The sequence below is a fragment of the Schistocerca piceifrons genome, chromosome 8 (assembly GCF_021461385.2).
Source record: "Schistocerca piceifrons isolate TAMUIC-IGC-003096 chromosome 8, iqSchPice1.1, whole genome shotgun sequence".
Classification (NCBI taxonomy): Eukaryota; Metazoa; Arthropoda; class Insecta; order Orthoptera; family Acrididae; genus Schistocerca; species Schistocerca piceifrons.
Window position 1 is genome coordinate 323,821,280 of NC_060145.1, and position 17,586 is coordinate 323,838,865.

Consider the following 17,586-nt stretch of genomic DNA (forward strand, 5'->3'; position numbering starts at 1 on the left):
TAAAATGTTTGCTGTTATTGTTGATTCCAAATAAATCATTTTTGTTCCAATGTATCACTTTTATTCTTATTTACAACAGGTTGTTATTGAGGTCTTAGATGTTAATGATAATGCTCCAAAATTTGGAAAGCGACTGTACTCAGCAGTGGTACCAGAAAATGTTGGTCTGGGTGCTAATGTCATTACTGTCACTGCAACAGATCCAGATGAAGGTCCAGGTGGTGAAATTGCATATGAAATTCTGGATGAAGGAGAAGCAGCTGGTGAGTTAATATGTTATATTAAAGCCTAATGTAAATATTATCAGCTTTAAACAAGTTTTATTTTTTATCTGGCAACCCTTCTAAATAAATTCTGTACATGATGCAGATAGTTTTCAAAATAGGCGAAGGACATTAATTATTGTACACTAACTACCGTTAATGAGAAGTAATTTTACTAACAGACTTTGCTGCAGTAGCATAAACAAAGGGAAGCCAAATGTAAAAATGCAGAACTGTTGTAAAAGATAACTGCAAAGAAAAACTAGAGAAACCAAGCCACATCTTCTACCACAATTTCACTCCTCCTATCTTTCCCAGTCTTCTCAGAACAGTATTCCGTTATCCATCCAACCTATGAGGGGTAGTCATAAAGTTTTAATTATCCCTAAAAAATACATAATTAATTTCCTATATGCTTGTAGATATATGTCTTACAGCCCTGGTACTCATAGAATGTGACAAGATGGTGACTTGTATATAGACACACATTGTGTTCATGCAAAAAAAGTGAAAATTATACCAGTAAAAGCAGCATGTGTACAAATTGTAGTGATCAAATCAGAAAGTTAAATGATTGTATATGTGGTTTTCAATTAACAATTACTGTCCTAATGAGTGATATGAGAAAACATACATCTGAAAAGTGTGAGCCGTCGTGAAAATCATTCATACATTTGTGTGATAGCTAAACTGTTCCCCTATGAATATGAAAAAACTAATGTTTAAAAAGTCTTGTGAACTGTTATTGCTTCAAAAATCATGTACATTTAAGGATGATAGTCAAATTCTTCCAAATAAGTGGACTGTAATTACTATTGAAACAAGCTATAATGATAAAAATGAAAGTGTGAAGTGTGATGGCAATGAAGTTCATAAACAATGCAGCAGTGGAGCAAACAAAACAATAATGAAACACAGTGACAACAGAACCAAGAATTAGTTGCAAGAAAGGTAGAGTGTTCTGTTCTTAACAACCACCACAGCCGAAACTGGTGGGTATTTTACAAGACAATAACAAAGACTTCCAAGCAATGGAATAGTAGAACCATCTGCAAGTATTAAAAATTTTACCAATATTGACCTGCAGGAAAAAATGAAAGATGAAAATGAATATGTCATGTGCATAGCTGGTGCCAGCGATGTTGCAAGAAATGAAGCACAAAATTGGTTAGCAAGCTTGGAAAAGTTCTTAGAACCTAACAAATCTTGAAACACAATAGTTATGATGCCGCCTCACAGGCATGACCTAATATACAATTTGTGTGTCAGTGTGGAGATATGAAAAACAAACATCAAAATCGAACAAATGTGTGTTTTGTTTGGAAAATGTAAAATAATGGATAAATGCCTGCAATCATTCATGGGATGCATCTAAATTTCAAAGGCAAGAAATTTTTACGTGAAAAAAATAAGCAAAATTATCACAGAGGAAGATGACTAACAAAATTAGCAATCATAAAGGTAACAGGGACACTTTTTTAGAGAAAAATGTAGCAGTTTAATTCTTACATACCAGAATGTTCAGTATATAATGAATAAAACAGAGTATTTTGATGTACACCTAAATGAATCAAACCACATTTCTTCATAGTGAGTGAATTAGGTTGCCAGGAAGAGGTGGCATATGGATACTGGCTAAGCAATAATGAAACCATAAACTTGGGCTGTAGAAGGTAACATAAAAGTTGAGGGGTAGTTATTTACAGCAGAAATGATATAGCATGTGAGAAAGTCAAATGGATTGATGATCTGAATAAAGAAATGGTACTTGAGGTTGCAGCAATAAATTTAAAACTAAGTAACAACATTGTGATTGTAACAGTTCTGTATAGGTCACCTGGAAGCAGTACTGAAGAACTTTTCAATTGTATGGAGAACCTACTGGAAAAGACATCAGTGCACAAAAGACATGTGGTGTATGTTGGAGACATCAACATAGAGTCTTTAAATAATAGCAATAATTATTTGCATTATGTTGACTTACTTCAATGTTATAACTATTACCACCTAAACTCAGAACCTACAAGAATTTCTGTAGAAAGATGGATAAGCATTGACCACATTCTCACAAATGCAACAAAGGAAAACAATAACATAATCACCATAGAAAATGACATATCAGACCACAGAGCTCTTGGTATGAAAATTTGTGTAGTAATTAAAAGTGATACCTGTATGTATGTATAAAAGAAAATTTAATTCTAATAAACTTAAGGAAGCATTAAGCAGTGAAAAATGGGAACCCATTTACAATGCAACAAATGCAAATGATAAATAGGAAAATTTCTATAAACTGGTCATTAAAACTTTAAATGAAACATGTCCTTTAGTAAAACAAGTAAACAGAGCTATCAATCACAAACCTGAGAAATGCCCCCCAGAAATCATTGAACTGAGAGAGGGCATGAAAGACTGTTATATACTTTAGAGAAACTATATTACAACACTGTTTAACAAAATACAAACTGCTCAGAAAAAAATACAGAGGTTCCTTGACTAAATCTAAAGCTCACAGATATGCTTATCAAATAAGGAACTCAACCTATGTTAGTAAAACTGCCTGGAAAATAATGTGTAAAGAATGTGGGAAACAGCAGTCTCATGAACACACCAGCATAACATTAAAATAAAATGATGATATAACAAATGATCCAAAAGAAGTGTGCTAGAAATTCATACAGGTATTTAATACAATTGGCACAAATGAAACACATGATTGGGTGGCCAATTTAAATGTTACAAAAATTAGCCAATCTTTTTTTCATCCAAGGCATTACTGAGACAGACATCCTAGCAGCCATTTCAAACTTAAAGATAAAATGTCATGTGGCTGGGGCGACATTTCACCTAAGCTGGTAAAGGAATACAGAGCAGAATTAGTGAAGCCTCTGACACATCTAATAAATATCTCCCTCTGCCATGAAGAATTTGCTGATCTGAAAATCACTGAAATCCTGTTGGTCTGTAAGAAGAGCATAAAAACTGACACAAAAAACTTTAGGCCAATATCATTAACTTCAGAGCTTGAGAAATTATTAGAGAAAGTAAAATTAAGCTAACTTGAGGCATATTTCATCAAACATAATCTGTTTAACAATCTACAACATGGTTTTTGAAAAGGAAGACCTACTGTAACAGCAGTAGCTATTTATCTGTTCCTGTGAATCATACAATTCTATTGCATAAATTAGAAGCATATGGGATGAGAGGGGTAGCTTTACAACTACTCAACCCCTATTATAATTTTCTGTCAAGTTATATTACTGCAAATAAGCTACACATAGATAAAGAGAAGACAGTGAAAATGCAATTTATATGTAGATATGGTCAAAAGATAAACATTTATACCCCCATTGGCCCTTAGCTACACAAGCAAACTCAAATTTTTGGGTATAATTGTTGATGAACACATGTCAAGGAAAGAACATCTAGGCCATGTTTGTAAGAAAATCAGTGTAAATGCGTATCTACTGAAAGAGTCTCAGCCTTCCTGGACCATGATAGCTTGAGACAAATACACTTCTGAGTGATACATCCACATCTCCAGTATGGTACTGAGATATGGGAAGGGGCATTGGCTGTCCATACAGACATGCTCTTCAGACTACAAAAAAAGGCAGTAAGAGTGGCAGCTGAGATAAGCAGGAGAGAGCCTTTTACAGAAATCTTCAGAAAATATAAAATACTGATCATCTACTCTATGTTTTTCCTGCAGACAATAATGTTTGTGAAGCAAAATCCAAAATACAATATAACGAACAGTAATGTACATAGGTACAATACAGGGGGAAGGGAAAACATTTACAGAATTGCAAGTAAAACAAAGAGTGCAGACCATAGTCCATATGCAGTAGGGAACTATCTTTTGTAACAGACTTCCATCTGATCTTAAGATAGCTTATTTAAACACTTTAAAGAATAAACCTAAGCAATTACTAAAGATAAAAGCTATTATTCGTTAGAAGATTTCAGGTTATAATATCCATTTGTAAAACAGAGTGTATAGAGCATAAGTTTGTTTTTGCATCACAAAAATGATAATTCCTGATCCTCACACACTATATCAATGTATGAATTTATAATTCAAGTTGTAAAGTCTTTGTAAAACAGTGTAAGTAGCATAAGTTTGTTTTTGCAACAAAAATATGATAATTTCTGACCTTAACTATTTATATTAATGTATGCACTTACGTATGTTAACTGTGTTGTTTGTATATGTGAGCTTAAACCGATGACAATGTCCGAAAATTGACTGGTACGTGGACAGCAAACAAATGAACAAACACAAACTCTCCATGCAACAGCATTGCAGCGTGCCAGTAGAGAAGTCAAAATAAAATATTGCATACCATTGATAAAGTGCAGTATCCAGTGTTAATTCTTTTTCTGCATTTGAATGGGGAAAATGCTGCAACAATTTATGTTAATGTGATGAAAATATACTGTGACAACAAATCATCATATGACACAGTAAATAAGTGTTGCAGACACTTCCATTGTGGTCAAACAAGTCTGAATGCCAAAGAACAAAATGGCAGACCCTCTCTTTGTGAGGAGTCAGAAATCGCAAGAGAAATGGAGACACTAGTGCTCCAAGACTGACATACCAGAATTGAGGCAATAAATGCAGAAAGGGAAAATCAGTCATTGATCAATTTTAAACCTCTTACAAGACATTTTGAACATGACGTATGTGGGCACCATCTGCTTTCCTTGACTGCTCACTCCTTTTCAAAAAGTTCGCCAAACTGCAGCAACAGCAGCAGCAGAAATGTTGTGACTTCAGACTGATCCAGTTGACTTCTTTTGCTGCCTAATCACAATGGGTGAGTGCTGGTTGTATCGCTACGACATCAAGACAAAAGGACCAACATAAGAAGTGGAAACATGGGTTCACCATAAGACATGCTTTTCTTACTTTAACAATAAGAAATTTCTGTTTACAACTTGTACAGAAACCATATGGTATTCAAGGGACATGAAGGAGAAACAATGGTTGAGAAGTGATTGGGACAGGGTTGTAGCTTATCCATGATGTTATTCGAACTGTACATTGAAAGAGCAGTAAAGCAAACAAAAGAAAATTTTGGAGCAGAAGTTATAATTCATGGAGAAGAAATAAAAACTTTGAGACTTGCATATGAAATTGTAATTCTGTCAGAAATAGCAAAGGACTTGGGAAAGCAGTTGAATGGAATGGACAATGTCTTTAAAGGTGGATATAAGGTGAAAATCAGCAAAAGAAAAGCTAGGAAAAGTGAATGTAAATCCGGTGACACTGAGGGAATCAGATTAAGAAAGGAGACACTTAATGTACACTCCTGGAAATTGAAATAAGAACACCGTGAATTCATTGTCCCAGGAAGGAGAAACTTTATTGACACATTCCTGGGGTCAGATACATCACATGATCACACTGACAGAACCACAGGCACATAGACACAGGAAACAGAGCATGCACAATGTCGGCACTAGTACAGTGTATATCCACCTTTTGCAGCAATGCAGGCTGCTATTCTCCCATGGAGACGATCGTAGAGATGCTGGATGTAGTCCTGTGGAACGGCTTGCCATGCCATTTCCACCTGGCGCCTCAGTTGGACCAGCGTTCGTGCTGGACGTGCAGACCGCGTGAGACGACGCTTCATCCAGTCCCAAACATGCTCAATGGGAGACAGATCCGGAGATCTTGCTGGCCAGGGTAGTTGACTTACACCTTCTAGAGCACGTTGGGTGGCACGGGATACATGCGGACGTGCATTGTCCTGTTGGAACAGCAAGTTCCCTTGCCGGTCTAGTAATGGTAGAACGATGGGTTCGATGACGGTTTGGATGTACCGTGCACTATTCATTGTCCCCTCGACGATCACCAGTGGTGTACGGCCAGTGTAGGAGATCGCTCCCCACACCATGATGCCGGGTGTTGGCCCTGTGTGCCTCGGTCGTATGCAGTCCTGATTGTGGCGCTCACCTGCACGGCGCCAAACACGCATACGACCATCATTGGCACCAAGGCAGAAGCGACTCTCATCGCTGAAGACGACACGTCTCCATTCGTCCCTCCATTCACGCCTGTCGCGACACCACTGGAGGCGAGCTGCACGATGTTGGGGTGTGAGCGGAAGACGGCCTAACGGTGTGCGGGACCGTAGCCCAGCTGCATGGAGACGGTTGCGAATGGTCCTCGCCGATACCCCAGGAGCAACAGTGTCCCTAATTTGCTGGGAAGTTGCGGTGCGGTCCCCTACGGCACTGCGTAGGATCATACGGTCTTGGCGTGCATCCGTGCGTCGCTGCAGTCCGGTCCCAGGTCGACGGGCACGTGCACCTTCCGCCGACCACTGGCGACAACATCGATGTACTGTGGAGACCTCACGCCCCAAGTGTTGAGCAATTCGGCGGTACGTCCACCCGGCCTCCCGCATGCCCACTATACGCCCTCGCTCAAAGTCTGTCAACTGCACATACGGTTCACGTCCACGCTGTCGCGGCATGCTACCAGTGTTAAAGACTGCGATGGAGCTCCGTATGCCACGGCAAACTGGCTGACACTGACGGCGGCGGTGCACAAATGCTGCGCAGCTAGCGCCATTCGACGGCCAACACCGCGGTTCCTGGTGTGTCCGCTGTGCCGTGCATGTGATCATTGCTTGTACAGCCCTCTCGCAGTGTCCGGAGCAAGTATGGTGGGTCTGACACACCGGTGTCAATGTGTTCTTTTTTCCATTTCCAGGAGTGTAGTAGATGAGTTTTGTCATTATTTGGACAGCAAAATAACTGACAATTGGCCAAAGTGCAGAGGATATAAAATGTAGATTGGGAAGGGCAAGAAAATCATTTCTGAAGAAGAGAAATTTGTTAATGTTGAATGAAATGGAGAGTTGCTACTCACCACATAGCAGAGACGCTGAGTCATAGATAGGCACAACAAAAAGACTATCACAAAAGAAGCTTTTGACCATTGAGGCCTTTGTTGAAAATAGATAACAAACACACATGCAAGGTATGACTGCTGAAGCTGCCAGAGGCTGCAGTCATGCGTGTGTGAGTTGTATTTTACGTGTGTGCTCATGTGTGTGTTTGACATTTATTTTCAACAAAGGCCTTGATGGCCGAAAGCTTATAATGTGACAGTCTTTTTGTTGTGCCTACCTGTACCTCAGCATCTCTGCTATATGGTGAGTAACTACCTTTCTCATAATGTTGTTACATTCCATCCCCGATTTTCCATTTTTTTTTTTTTTAGTATAGACTTAAGTGTTTGGAAGAGTTTTCTGAAGATATTTGTATGGGGTCTAGCCATGTATGGAAATGAAACATGGATGATAAACAGTTTAGACAAGAAGACAATAGAAGCTTTTGAAATGTGATGCTACAGAAGAATGCTGAAGATTATATGGGTATGCCATGTAACTAGAGAGCAGGTGCTGAATAGAATTGGAGAGAACAGTATTTGTGGTGCAACCTGACTAGTAGAATGGGTTGGTTGATACAACACATTTTTAGACATCAAGGGGTCACCAGTTTATTATTGGAAGAAAGTGTTGGGGCCAAAATCATAGAGGAAACCAAGCTATGAATGCAGTGAGCAGATTCATAAGTATGTATGTGGCAGTTGTTATTTGGAGATCAAGAGGCTTGCACAAGATAGAGTAGCATGGACAGCTGCATCAAGCCAATAATACCTGTTGCATAATACCCTGTCTGAGGTCCAGGGTGTTAAATGATGTGGCATATTATTCTGTCAGAAAATGTGATTTATTTTTCATTCTGTATGAAATTTCACGTGTGCTTTCATATTTCCACATGAACATCTCAGCAAATAACACACATCAAAAGCAGTCGAAACTGATCTGAACTTTGTTTGACCTGAACTGATTCACTTGGTGCCAAACAGACATAATATAAGATGTGTTATTCTGGAACCTCCCAGAACATTTCACAAACCAAAATAATACTAAAATAACTTCTTTTTTGTAGATTACGCATCAGATTTAGTTTATTGAAACTCTCCTGAAGATATGTATTTATGTGAAGATTTTTAGTAATAATAGCTGAAAGCAAAGGTTAAAAAATTTGTGAATAGAGAAATTGGAAAATTCCTGTTATGTTGCAATGTTGCTTGCATGTTTATAACATAAAAAATAGAAGTATAAATAGAAACATATTTTTGGCTCCATTTAAAGTTGAATGATAGAAATAGCAAAAATGATCTAGTTTTGTTTTTAGATCTTTTGCTATTAATTGCTTGCCAACTAATTTTTTATGGACAAGGAAAGAGATGCAAGGACAAGAGCATATCAATATGTTTGCGACAAAATTTACACTTAATAGTTAGACACATTCATAAACATACACAGTAATGGATTATATACTTTATAAATAAAAACAAGCCCAAATCTGGCCAGAATTTACGTGGTAAAACGTAATTTGTTAACTGAGCAAAAGTTCCATCAGATGTTGATTTATTATGACCATTATCAGAAACAACAAATACCTAACCATCATTGGGCAAGATGCTGCTCAGTATGTTTTAGCGACTGTCATGGTTTTATGCTAACAGATTACGCACATAAGGGTAAAACTGTCGAGAGGACCTTCTGCCAAAATCTCCTGAAGAGGTTATGTGAGGCTGTCAAGACAGGAAGCTGTCCAAGCGTGCGTTTTTGATCCATGGCAACCTCCCAGCTCACAATACGTAGGACACAGTTACATATGCTGCTTCTTTGAGCTATCAAAATTTGCCCTCTCCCAGACATGACAAGGCACTCAGTGGCCTTTCCTCTTTCCTCAGATGAAGAAACCATGATGTGGCAGCCGCTTTAAGAATGACAGTGAAGTGATTTTAGAGGGAGAACATTTCTTCAAGTACCAAAGTGCAGATTTCTGTGACCCTGACCTTTTCCAATTTATCTATCATTGGAAAAAAGGGTTTTAATGAAGGATGGATGTATAAGGAAGGACTAATACCATCACCAAGTTTCATGGGTGCAGGTTGATTTTTTGAGATGATAATTAAAACATAGTGACTACCCCTCATAACAACATTCTTCTTTATCTATATTCCACTGGTACTCTGAGTCCCATTTATCTGGATCATATCCCTGTGCAAGAACTTCGGGTGAGCCCATTCACAACAACTGCTTAACACATCCTGTTCATGTACTGCCCCTCCTGCATCCAAGAAACAGGTCACTTATGAAATCAACATTACTTAACAACCTTGTTCTTATCACTCTACGGTACTTTATGTGTATATGTGACAACAATCCAGTTATCACACACTCAGCAAACTAATTATTACACAGTCAGTTGCCACTACCAAACAAATTCTAATGCTTCATCAAGATTACATAGTTGTGGAACATGCTACACAACACAGCATGGCTGACTTCAGTGGTTGTTTTTCATATTGTACCACCAGCTTTTCTGAGTTTTGCAGATGAGAAATCTCACTGCAACATGTTCTTCACTTTTGCATTGCAACCTAGTGTCCTGTTCTTAGTGTCTGTTAGTTCCCTGCCATTTCTCTTCAGTGAATAGAAATCTATCCTCATATAAGTAATAACATTCTGTGCAGAATTTTAAATATATTAATTTTAAAAACATTCAATACACAAGTATTTTGATGATAAACATCACAATATCAAGTCTCTGTTTCTTAAGATGCTAGTACAGATCTGTTGTAAATTCTTGAGAATAAATGTGATACTGTCAGTTACACTAAGTGTTTGCATTGAGATATCTATTTGGTTGTATTCATTTAGACATGAATGAATGTGTGTTACACTGTGTACTTGCACTTGAAAAAGAGTAGTAGTTCAGAAGTTAGTTAAATCTTCGTATTGTTATATGTGCCACATGCCAGTGAGTTATTAGTGATTGGTGGCTTTCCTTCATTTTTATTTATTGTAATCTTTGTTTAATAACCACAGTTATTACCATCCCATATCTTTCAATATTCTTTCTTAATCTGGATAATTTCTGGAGAAGAAATCTATTTTTCCAAAATCTTGAGAATCATACGTTTCATGTTGTTATTGAATTTAGTTATGCTTGATATTTGCTTACTGTAGAATGTATGTTTGTTTGTACCTACATTACATACATGTAATGTGTGCATGCACACACATTTGCATAGTTTTATTTAGCCACTGTATGGTCTCTATAATTTTTTTGTGTACATTTCAGCATTTTATGGCAAGTTGCTGTCGAGATGTAACACACTTTAAAAATTCTTGCAGGGCTATTTGAAATCAACCAAACAACAGGTGAAATCAGGACAAAGAGACAGCTGACAGGCAAGGGTCGCACAGACCCATATCAGCTGATAGTGCGCGCACAAGATGAAGGAAGTCCTGCTCTGAGTTCTGATGTTCCATTAAGCATTTTCATAGGCGATGTATTTACCAATGATGGTGTTCCCATATTTGTTCGACCAACTCTTGATGAAGTTGCATATGTTTCAGAGGTATGAAATAGAAATAATAAGCTGTGTCTTCACTCTATCATTTAAAATAAGAATGGTAATCGATATTTAAAAGGACAGAAATAATGAATTTTTCTATCAGAAGATAAAAGAATAGTGCCTGGTACTTGATCACTCAATAATTATTTTAGTGACACATTGATTAGCATGTTATGGGGTGCAGAACATAAAGAAGATGTGGTGGAGGAAACTGAGGTAAGGTATTCTCAAGAGGTGGAAAAAGTACACAGTGACAAAAATAAAAGCTGTAGGAGAAGATGTAGCTTAAAAGTAGGAAAATTAAATTAATGTTCTCAGAATGCATAAGAAAGGACACACAAGCAAAATGAAAATGGAAGGTAATTGGAGGATATGTACAGGAGTTAAGACATGAAACTGTGAGAGAATCAGAGAATCACTGAGGATGGAGGGAGACAGGATTGGATGAATGAGGAAAATAAAATGGATTATCAATATTGTAAAATTATTGAGGAATATTCAGTAATTAATGAGACAAATAGCTGAATATGGATAAGAATTAAACTTACACTACTATTCCACATAGTTTTTCACAAACTTTTAGTAATTAATAACATAACTTTCAGTGTTGAAGTATCCTTGGTGTTGCTTTTTTGTGGTAGAAATTGATTCTCCATAGAAATTCTATGAACTGGCTGAAAAGGTGAAAACTGAATGGCATGAGCCTGGGATTGTAAGCTAGATCTGACATATCTGAACTTAAATTTTCAATCATCTCTTGCATTTCATGGTCATTATCATGTGAGTATTATTTGACAGCAGGTAGGCACACTTTTTGAGAGAGAAGCATGTTGTTTTCTTCTTATCACTGCTTTCACTTTATGTTGACATATGATAACCATTGATTATCTCACTGTCAAGATAGTAACCATTGACATTTTAACATAGAAAGGGAACAAAGATCAGATTTTAATGCCCTGCTAGCTAAGAGGTCATTATATATGGAGCACAGATTTGGGTTAGCAAAAGCCTGGGGAAGGAAATGGGTCATGCCTTATTCAAAGGAGCCATCCTGGCATTTGCCGTAAACAACTTATGGAAACTGCAGTAAACTTAAATCTGGATGGCTGGATGTGAATTGAACTGCTGTTCTGCTGAATATGAATCCAGAGCGTTACCTATACCTTCTCTCTGTCAGAAGCCAACTGTGTTACATTTAAGCCACTACTTGTTCTTTGTGTGGGTGTGTAATATTGTGAAATTATGCCAGTAGGATGAAGTGAAAACAAAGAGCAGGCCTGATATTGCTAATAGGTTTCTTTCAAATTCAGTCATGTGAGGTGTGTTCTGTAGCTGCCAGTCTTACATTCTAATGTACTATGACTTTCTGAATTTTTTGTGATAGATTATTCTTGTCTTTTTCACGGCACAATACAAGATGAAACTATATCTGAATATTGATGTAATGTGACTATTGATAAACTATCAAACTTTCATTATCTTCATTTGATGTCAGTAGCTATCATTTAACCTATGAAATTCAAGCTTCATACATTAATTTGAAATAAAATCTCTGTTGCAGAATTCCACTATAGGTTCTCCTGTGTTCCATGTTCAAGCTACTGATCCAGATGATCCCAACTCTCCCAATGGAATGATATTCTACAAATTCCTTCATAGTGGGGCTGAATATCAAGCTTTTAAAATTGGTATGTACAATTCTAATATATAGTATGCATATTTACAGGAAGGTTGTAATTAAACTTTCACTATCTGAGCCGTGTAGCCAGAAAACTATTTGCCTTATGGATACCCAATGTTACTGGAATGATGGTTAGATTGTCTGCTGCAGGATTTGCATTGTTAGTTATGCTAGTGTCATGACTTGTCATTAGGTGCTGGTATTGGTATGGTGACATAAGATTGAAACACAAGCATCATTGTGCATTACAGTTGCAGGCGTTGAACATGTGCCTGGAGAAAGTGAGAATGACTTTATCCATAAAATTGTTGTATAGAAACATCATCAGTGGCACTGTTCTTTGTAAGTATCAATGCATTAAAGGAATACAGAGAAGTCCTCTGTCTGCACCAGGGTTAAAGAACATGATTCAGAAGTTTGGCGATTTGGGAATTGCTCGTGGGAGAGGCCAATAGCCAATGGCGCCACAAATTGTTGAAGAGTTACTGTTGCCATGGCTAAGAATGATGGATGCAATATTTGATCCTGAAGCAGTGCATGAGCTATGTCATGGCAGCTGAACATTCCACGGTCCACTGTTGTTTCAGGTTGCAGTAGAGCAATCACTAGTGCAGTTCCCTGCTGGCATTGCACTGAACAACATTTGTAACCTGGAATGAAAACATTATACACAATCAACAAATGTTACCTCTTCATGTGAAATTAAAATGTGCTTCTTTCAATAGTTTATTCATTATTTCTCTTTGGCTTGTGTTTACAGCTGTTTCCCCAAGAGATTCATTGCCCTATGATTACTTGTTTATCATGGGGGCCCTCTTAAGCAGTAAAAGTTTAATTGTAACCATCCTGTACATTCAAAAATTTGTCTAGTAACAATGTATAACTACGAATCATAAATTATTATATATAAAGGGAGATTCTCTACTATTTTGGAAATAGGAAAAAGGGACAGGATTGAACAAATGTGATACAACTGCAGTGAATATGGCTCATTTGTGCTGTACATTTGAATGACATGGAATGGAGCAGTTTTAAAAGCTATTCAATGTAACCTAATGTAAAACAGGAAATTGAAAATATGCTGCATTCTATATAAGGCATTAATGAGCAGCTTTCATTTTCTCAGTTATCAAAGCTATAGTTCACACTTGTTAAGATCATGAAATTATATTGACCTTTAATAATCAGTCCAACTTTCAACTTAGTTCAAGCTTACAAAAAAGTGAGGTACAGAATAATTGAAAATTTGGTTCCACCAGTATTAATATTTTGTGCCTTATGATCAGAGAAATTCAAGTCTATACTGAGACTACAAGTATGTGTTCTCTCACACCATCCACAAATGGAATTGTGGAGGGGGATGGAGGCTGAACTGGTTTACCCTGTCCCACACATCATAAGGTAGAGCACTGAATACAAATTTAAATATTGATGTAGAGAATGGGTGTTAATGCACAGAATAACAATGCATGATGAAAATCAGCCATGATATATGTCAGCAGGGGACAAAATTGTAAGACAGAGAAATTAGAAAAGATGAAGAAGACAGTTAAGAGCACAGATATCTATTTTCTTGTGGGACATGTGCCTATCCCTTTTGCTAATGCCAATAAGCAACAGTAATCTGATTTCCTGCAAAGTCCACTATGTCATTTGTTGTGTATGGTTCAATATTGGTTCTTCAATTCTTCAACCATGCTGTCAGAAATTTTAAAACATTATTTTTTCTTCAAACAATATTTTTTAAACAATTCAAATTGATAATAACAATAGTATTTACAGTTTTCTATGATTCTGAGACGTTACAAAACTTTACTTATATATGCATACAGATCGGCTGACAGGACTGATCACAACACGCACTTTACTTGATCGTGAATCCCAAGATAGTTATGAACTACAATTGGTAGTGCAAGACAATGGAGATCCACCACAGCAGGCCACAAGATTACTGAGAGTGAAGGTTACTGACATTGATGACCATCCACCACTGTTTCAGAGAATGCTGGTATGTATATTACAATAGTAAACAGTGTGAAGTAGAGATCACTTGGGTAATGAAATATGTTAGTCATGCCAACAGAGCCAATGACTCTCCCAACTTCCACAGTGGTAAGAATTATAGCAACAATTAATATCATCTTTGACATCCTGATGAACACAGTTAAAATCTGAAGAAATTGATATTGCATTATCCATGAAGACTGTATCAAAAGGACATTGCACTTGAGAAGACTGTAAATTTGCAATTAGATGGAATGGATGATGGTATTTACTTTCAGGTAGTGAAATTCCACTACTGGCAAAAAATAGATTAAAAAAACTCTAGCTTTCACAGCTCTTATTTTGTTCTTCAGGAAGGACTGAGTTGTATGTTTGGGAAGGAGGGGAAAATTGTTCAGGCCATGACTGAGAGAAACCCTCCTGTGTTTGTCTTGCCTTCTCCTCACATCAAGTGGGTATTCCTCCAAATCTGGGGTCTGTATGGTCTGCACCTCCTTCCCAAACCTATTCTTCATTCCCTTCTGAAGAAGGAACTAGGAGTTGTGAAAGCTAGGGATACTTCTTTTCACTTTTTGATGTATCTATCAGCAGCACTGGAGTTTTACTTTCTGAGATAAATGATGGTGAGCTGTTCCACCTACTGAGTTACAGTGATGACATATCCATCATCATCATCATCATCTTCATCATTATTTTTAAAGGCTAGTCCTTGTCACAGCAGTCATAATTGTGTCTCCTCTGCTGAGCATTTGAAGTCAGTGTACTGCTTGAATTCAAGTCCATTCATCATAGCATCCAGATGATTATTCTGTGGTCTTCTTCTTCCTTTCTTCTCTAAAACGTTTTTCTTCCAATATGGTGGTCAAGAATCCATTGTGCCATATCATCTGACCAATGAATTTTGTTTACAGCTTTTCTATGGTAGTGATCTGTTCCTTTGTTTCATCTACTCCCATGAAGACCCACTTGTTTAACTTTTTGTCTTTTCTCTTATTTTCAGCATCCTTCTCCTCTGCTTCCAGGAATTGTGTATCCTGTTTCATTAGGATTCATGTTTCACAGCTATATAACAAAACACCCCAGAAAATGTTTTTATGAACAATTTCCCAGTTTTGATATTTACATGCATGCTTTTCACGAACTGTTTCTTGTTACTGAAGACCTGTGTAGTGGGGGTAATTGTTGAGCTTATTTCCATGGTGTAGCTATTGTGTGGAGTGGAACAACTTGTAATAAAATATATGTAAGAGGATAAGTCACTGCTCACCAAAGAGAGGAGGCCAGTCAGGCAGAGGTGGTGGGAAATGACAGTGGCTTTGTGCTTGTGTCTCTTAATTAAAATTAAGGACTTTGCCTGAAAACTGTTTTACTTTCCATCTTTTCTACACGTCTGTCTGTGCTGCTCAGTGCCTTTTCTATTTAATTGGCAGTGACTTATCTCCATATTCTTATATTTGAAATTGTTCATTATCGAACTACTTGTGGCAGTATGGGTAGCAGAATGCCTTTGAGAACAATTACAATGAAGTGTTTGATATTGCTGAGTGACTGATTTGCCTTTTTAGCAATATAATGAGCTTTATAATTTAAACCATGTCTGTTGCAGTAAATGTAATGCATCTCAGTTTGGTTATTTATTAGTGGGACAATTTTGCTGCCACTATAGAACATTGTTTTTTATTTATTCTAGAATTTGTTTAGTTTTTATCTGAATTATGTGGATATTCTTTTTTAATAATAAAGTATAAAATTTAACAATAGGTCTACCTATGACAGTGAAATTTTAATTATTGATTGCGGGTTTAGACTATGTGTTAGGTAGAAGTTTGTCTAATTGGCACATGATATTTTAATCCCATATTGTATTTCTCCCTTACCTCTATTCTCTTTAAATTTAACCTCATTTATATTGGGGCGAAACAGGACTTAGAGTGCTGAAGTACTGTATTTAAGAAGGACTTTCTTCATTTACACTGCAAATCATCACAGTATTTTAACTAGACACTTTCTGTAAAAATGTTGAGATAGCCATTGATTATGTTTATATTGTACACAATTTTTCTTTTCTGATTTGAACCTAAGTGCTTGACAGATTTACTGTGAATATTGGACCTTTATGGTCACTTATGCATTTACTCACTGAAGGTACTTGAGTCTAAGAACATATTAACTATGGTTATTGCAGTATGCCCTTGAATTGCCACTGGGAATTTGCTCAGTGCAGAAAATAAATATTTATCATTCCTCAATAAAGAATCCCCATTTTAGACTGAATTATCTTATTGACACTCCATTTACCTGCCAGATGAAGGTCAAAATGTTCCATTAAGTTTCGGGTGTGCAGCTGCAAGAAATCTCCTTCTTCTTCTAATATTTTGGCTGTATATCGTCCAGCCATCTTCAGAGTGAGTTGCAAGACTGCCGCTCCAGTGCTCGCTTCATCCCTTTATACTCATGTACCGCGCGACTGCGCATGCAGCCACAGATGCAAATGCGCCAGAGACGTTGGTGGGCGGCAGAGACGTGCATAATGCGCGAGTTGTATCTATGACTCTGCAGTCGATCTGTGTTGGCATGTCAATATATCATTGTGAGCTTCACTGTGACGATGTCTTTGCGAGTTTATTACTGCAAGTGCCAGATTCCATGATTTATCAAGATTAAAACCACTATCTCTATTAATTAAATTCTTCGTCAAGCGAATTTCAGTTGCCTCTTTCACTATCGAGTCCCAAAAGGATGATTTAGTTGGCAAAATATCGACATTGTCATACAACATACTGTGACCATTATCAATACAGTGCTCTCCCACTGCCGACTTGTTAGGTTTTAAAGTCGTGTGTACCTCCGGTGTTCTGTACATCTTTTTTGGACAGTACGAGTTGTTTGTCCGAGGTAAGAAAGGCCACATTCACATGGAATTTTGTAAAGTCCAGATTTTTGGAGCAGCAAATCATCTTTGACGGACCCCACGAGTGCAGCTGTCTTGGGTGGAGGACAAAAAATCACTTTTACTTTGTGTCTGCCGAGAATCCGTCCTATTTTTGATGAGAGGCTACCCACATATGGCAGGAAGGCCATCGATTTAAAGGTTTATTCATCTTCTTCTGCTTTCTTTGTGGCCTCTTTTGTTTTCATTTTCAGTGCCCTCTGTATTTGTTGTGGAGAGT

General features: G+C 37.3%; 1 protein-coding gene across 1 annotated transcript in view; it reads left to right on the forward strand.

Moving 5' to 3' along the window:
• The window catches only part of LOC124711590 (cadherin-23), a 407,580-nt gene that overhangs the window by 339,259 nt on the left and 50,735 nt on the right, over window positions 1-17,586 (forward strand). Inside the window, exons 19-22 of the mRNA XM_047241742.1 lie at window positions 80-263; window positions 10,508-10,734; window positions 12,293-12,419; window positions 14,245-14,420. Coding sequence (XP_047097698.1) covers window positions 80-263; window positions 10,508-10,734; window positions 12,293-12,419; window positions 14,245-14,420 — 714 coding nt within the window. The remainder of the gene's footprint in view (window positions 1-79; window positions 264-10,507; window positions 10,735-12,292; window positions 12,420-14,244; window positions 14,421-17,586) is intronic.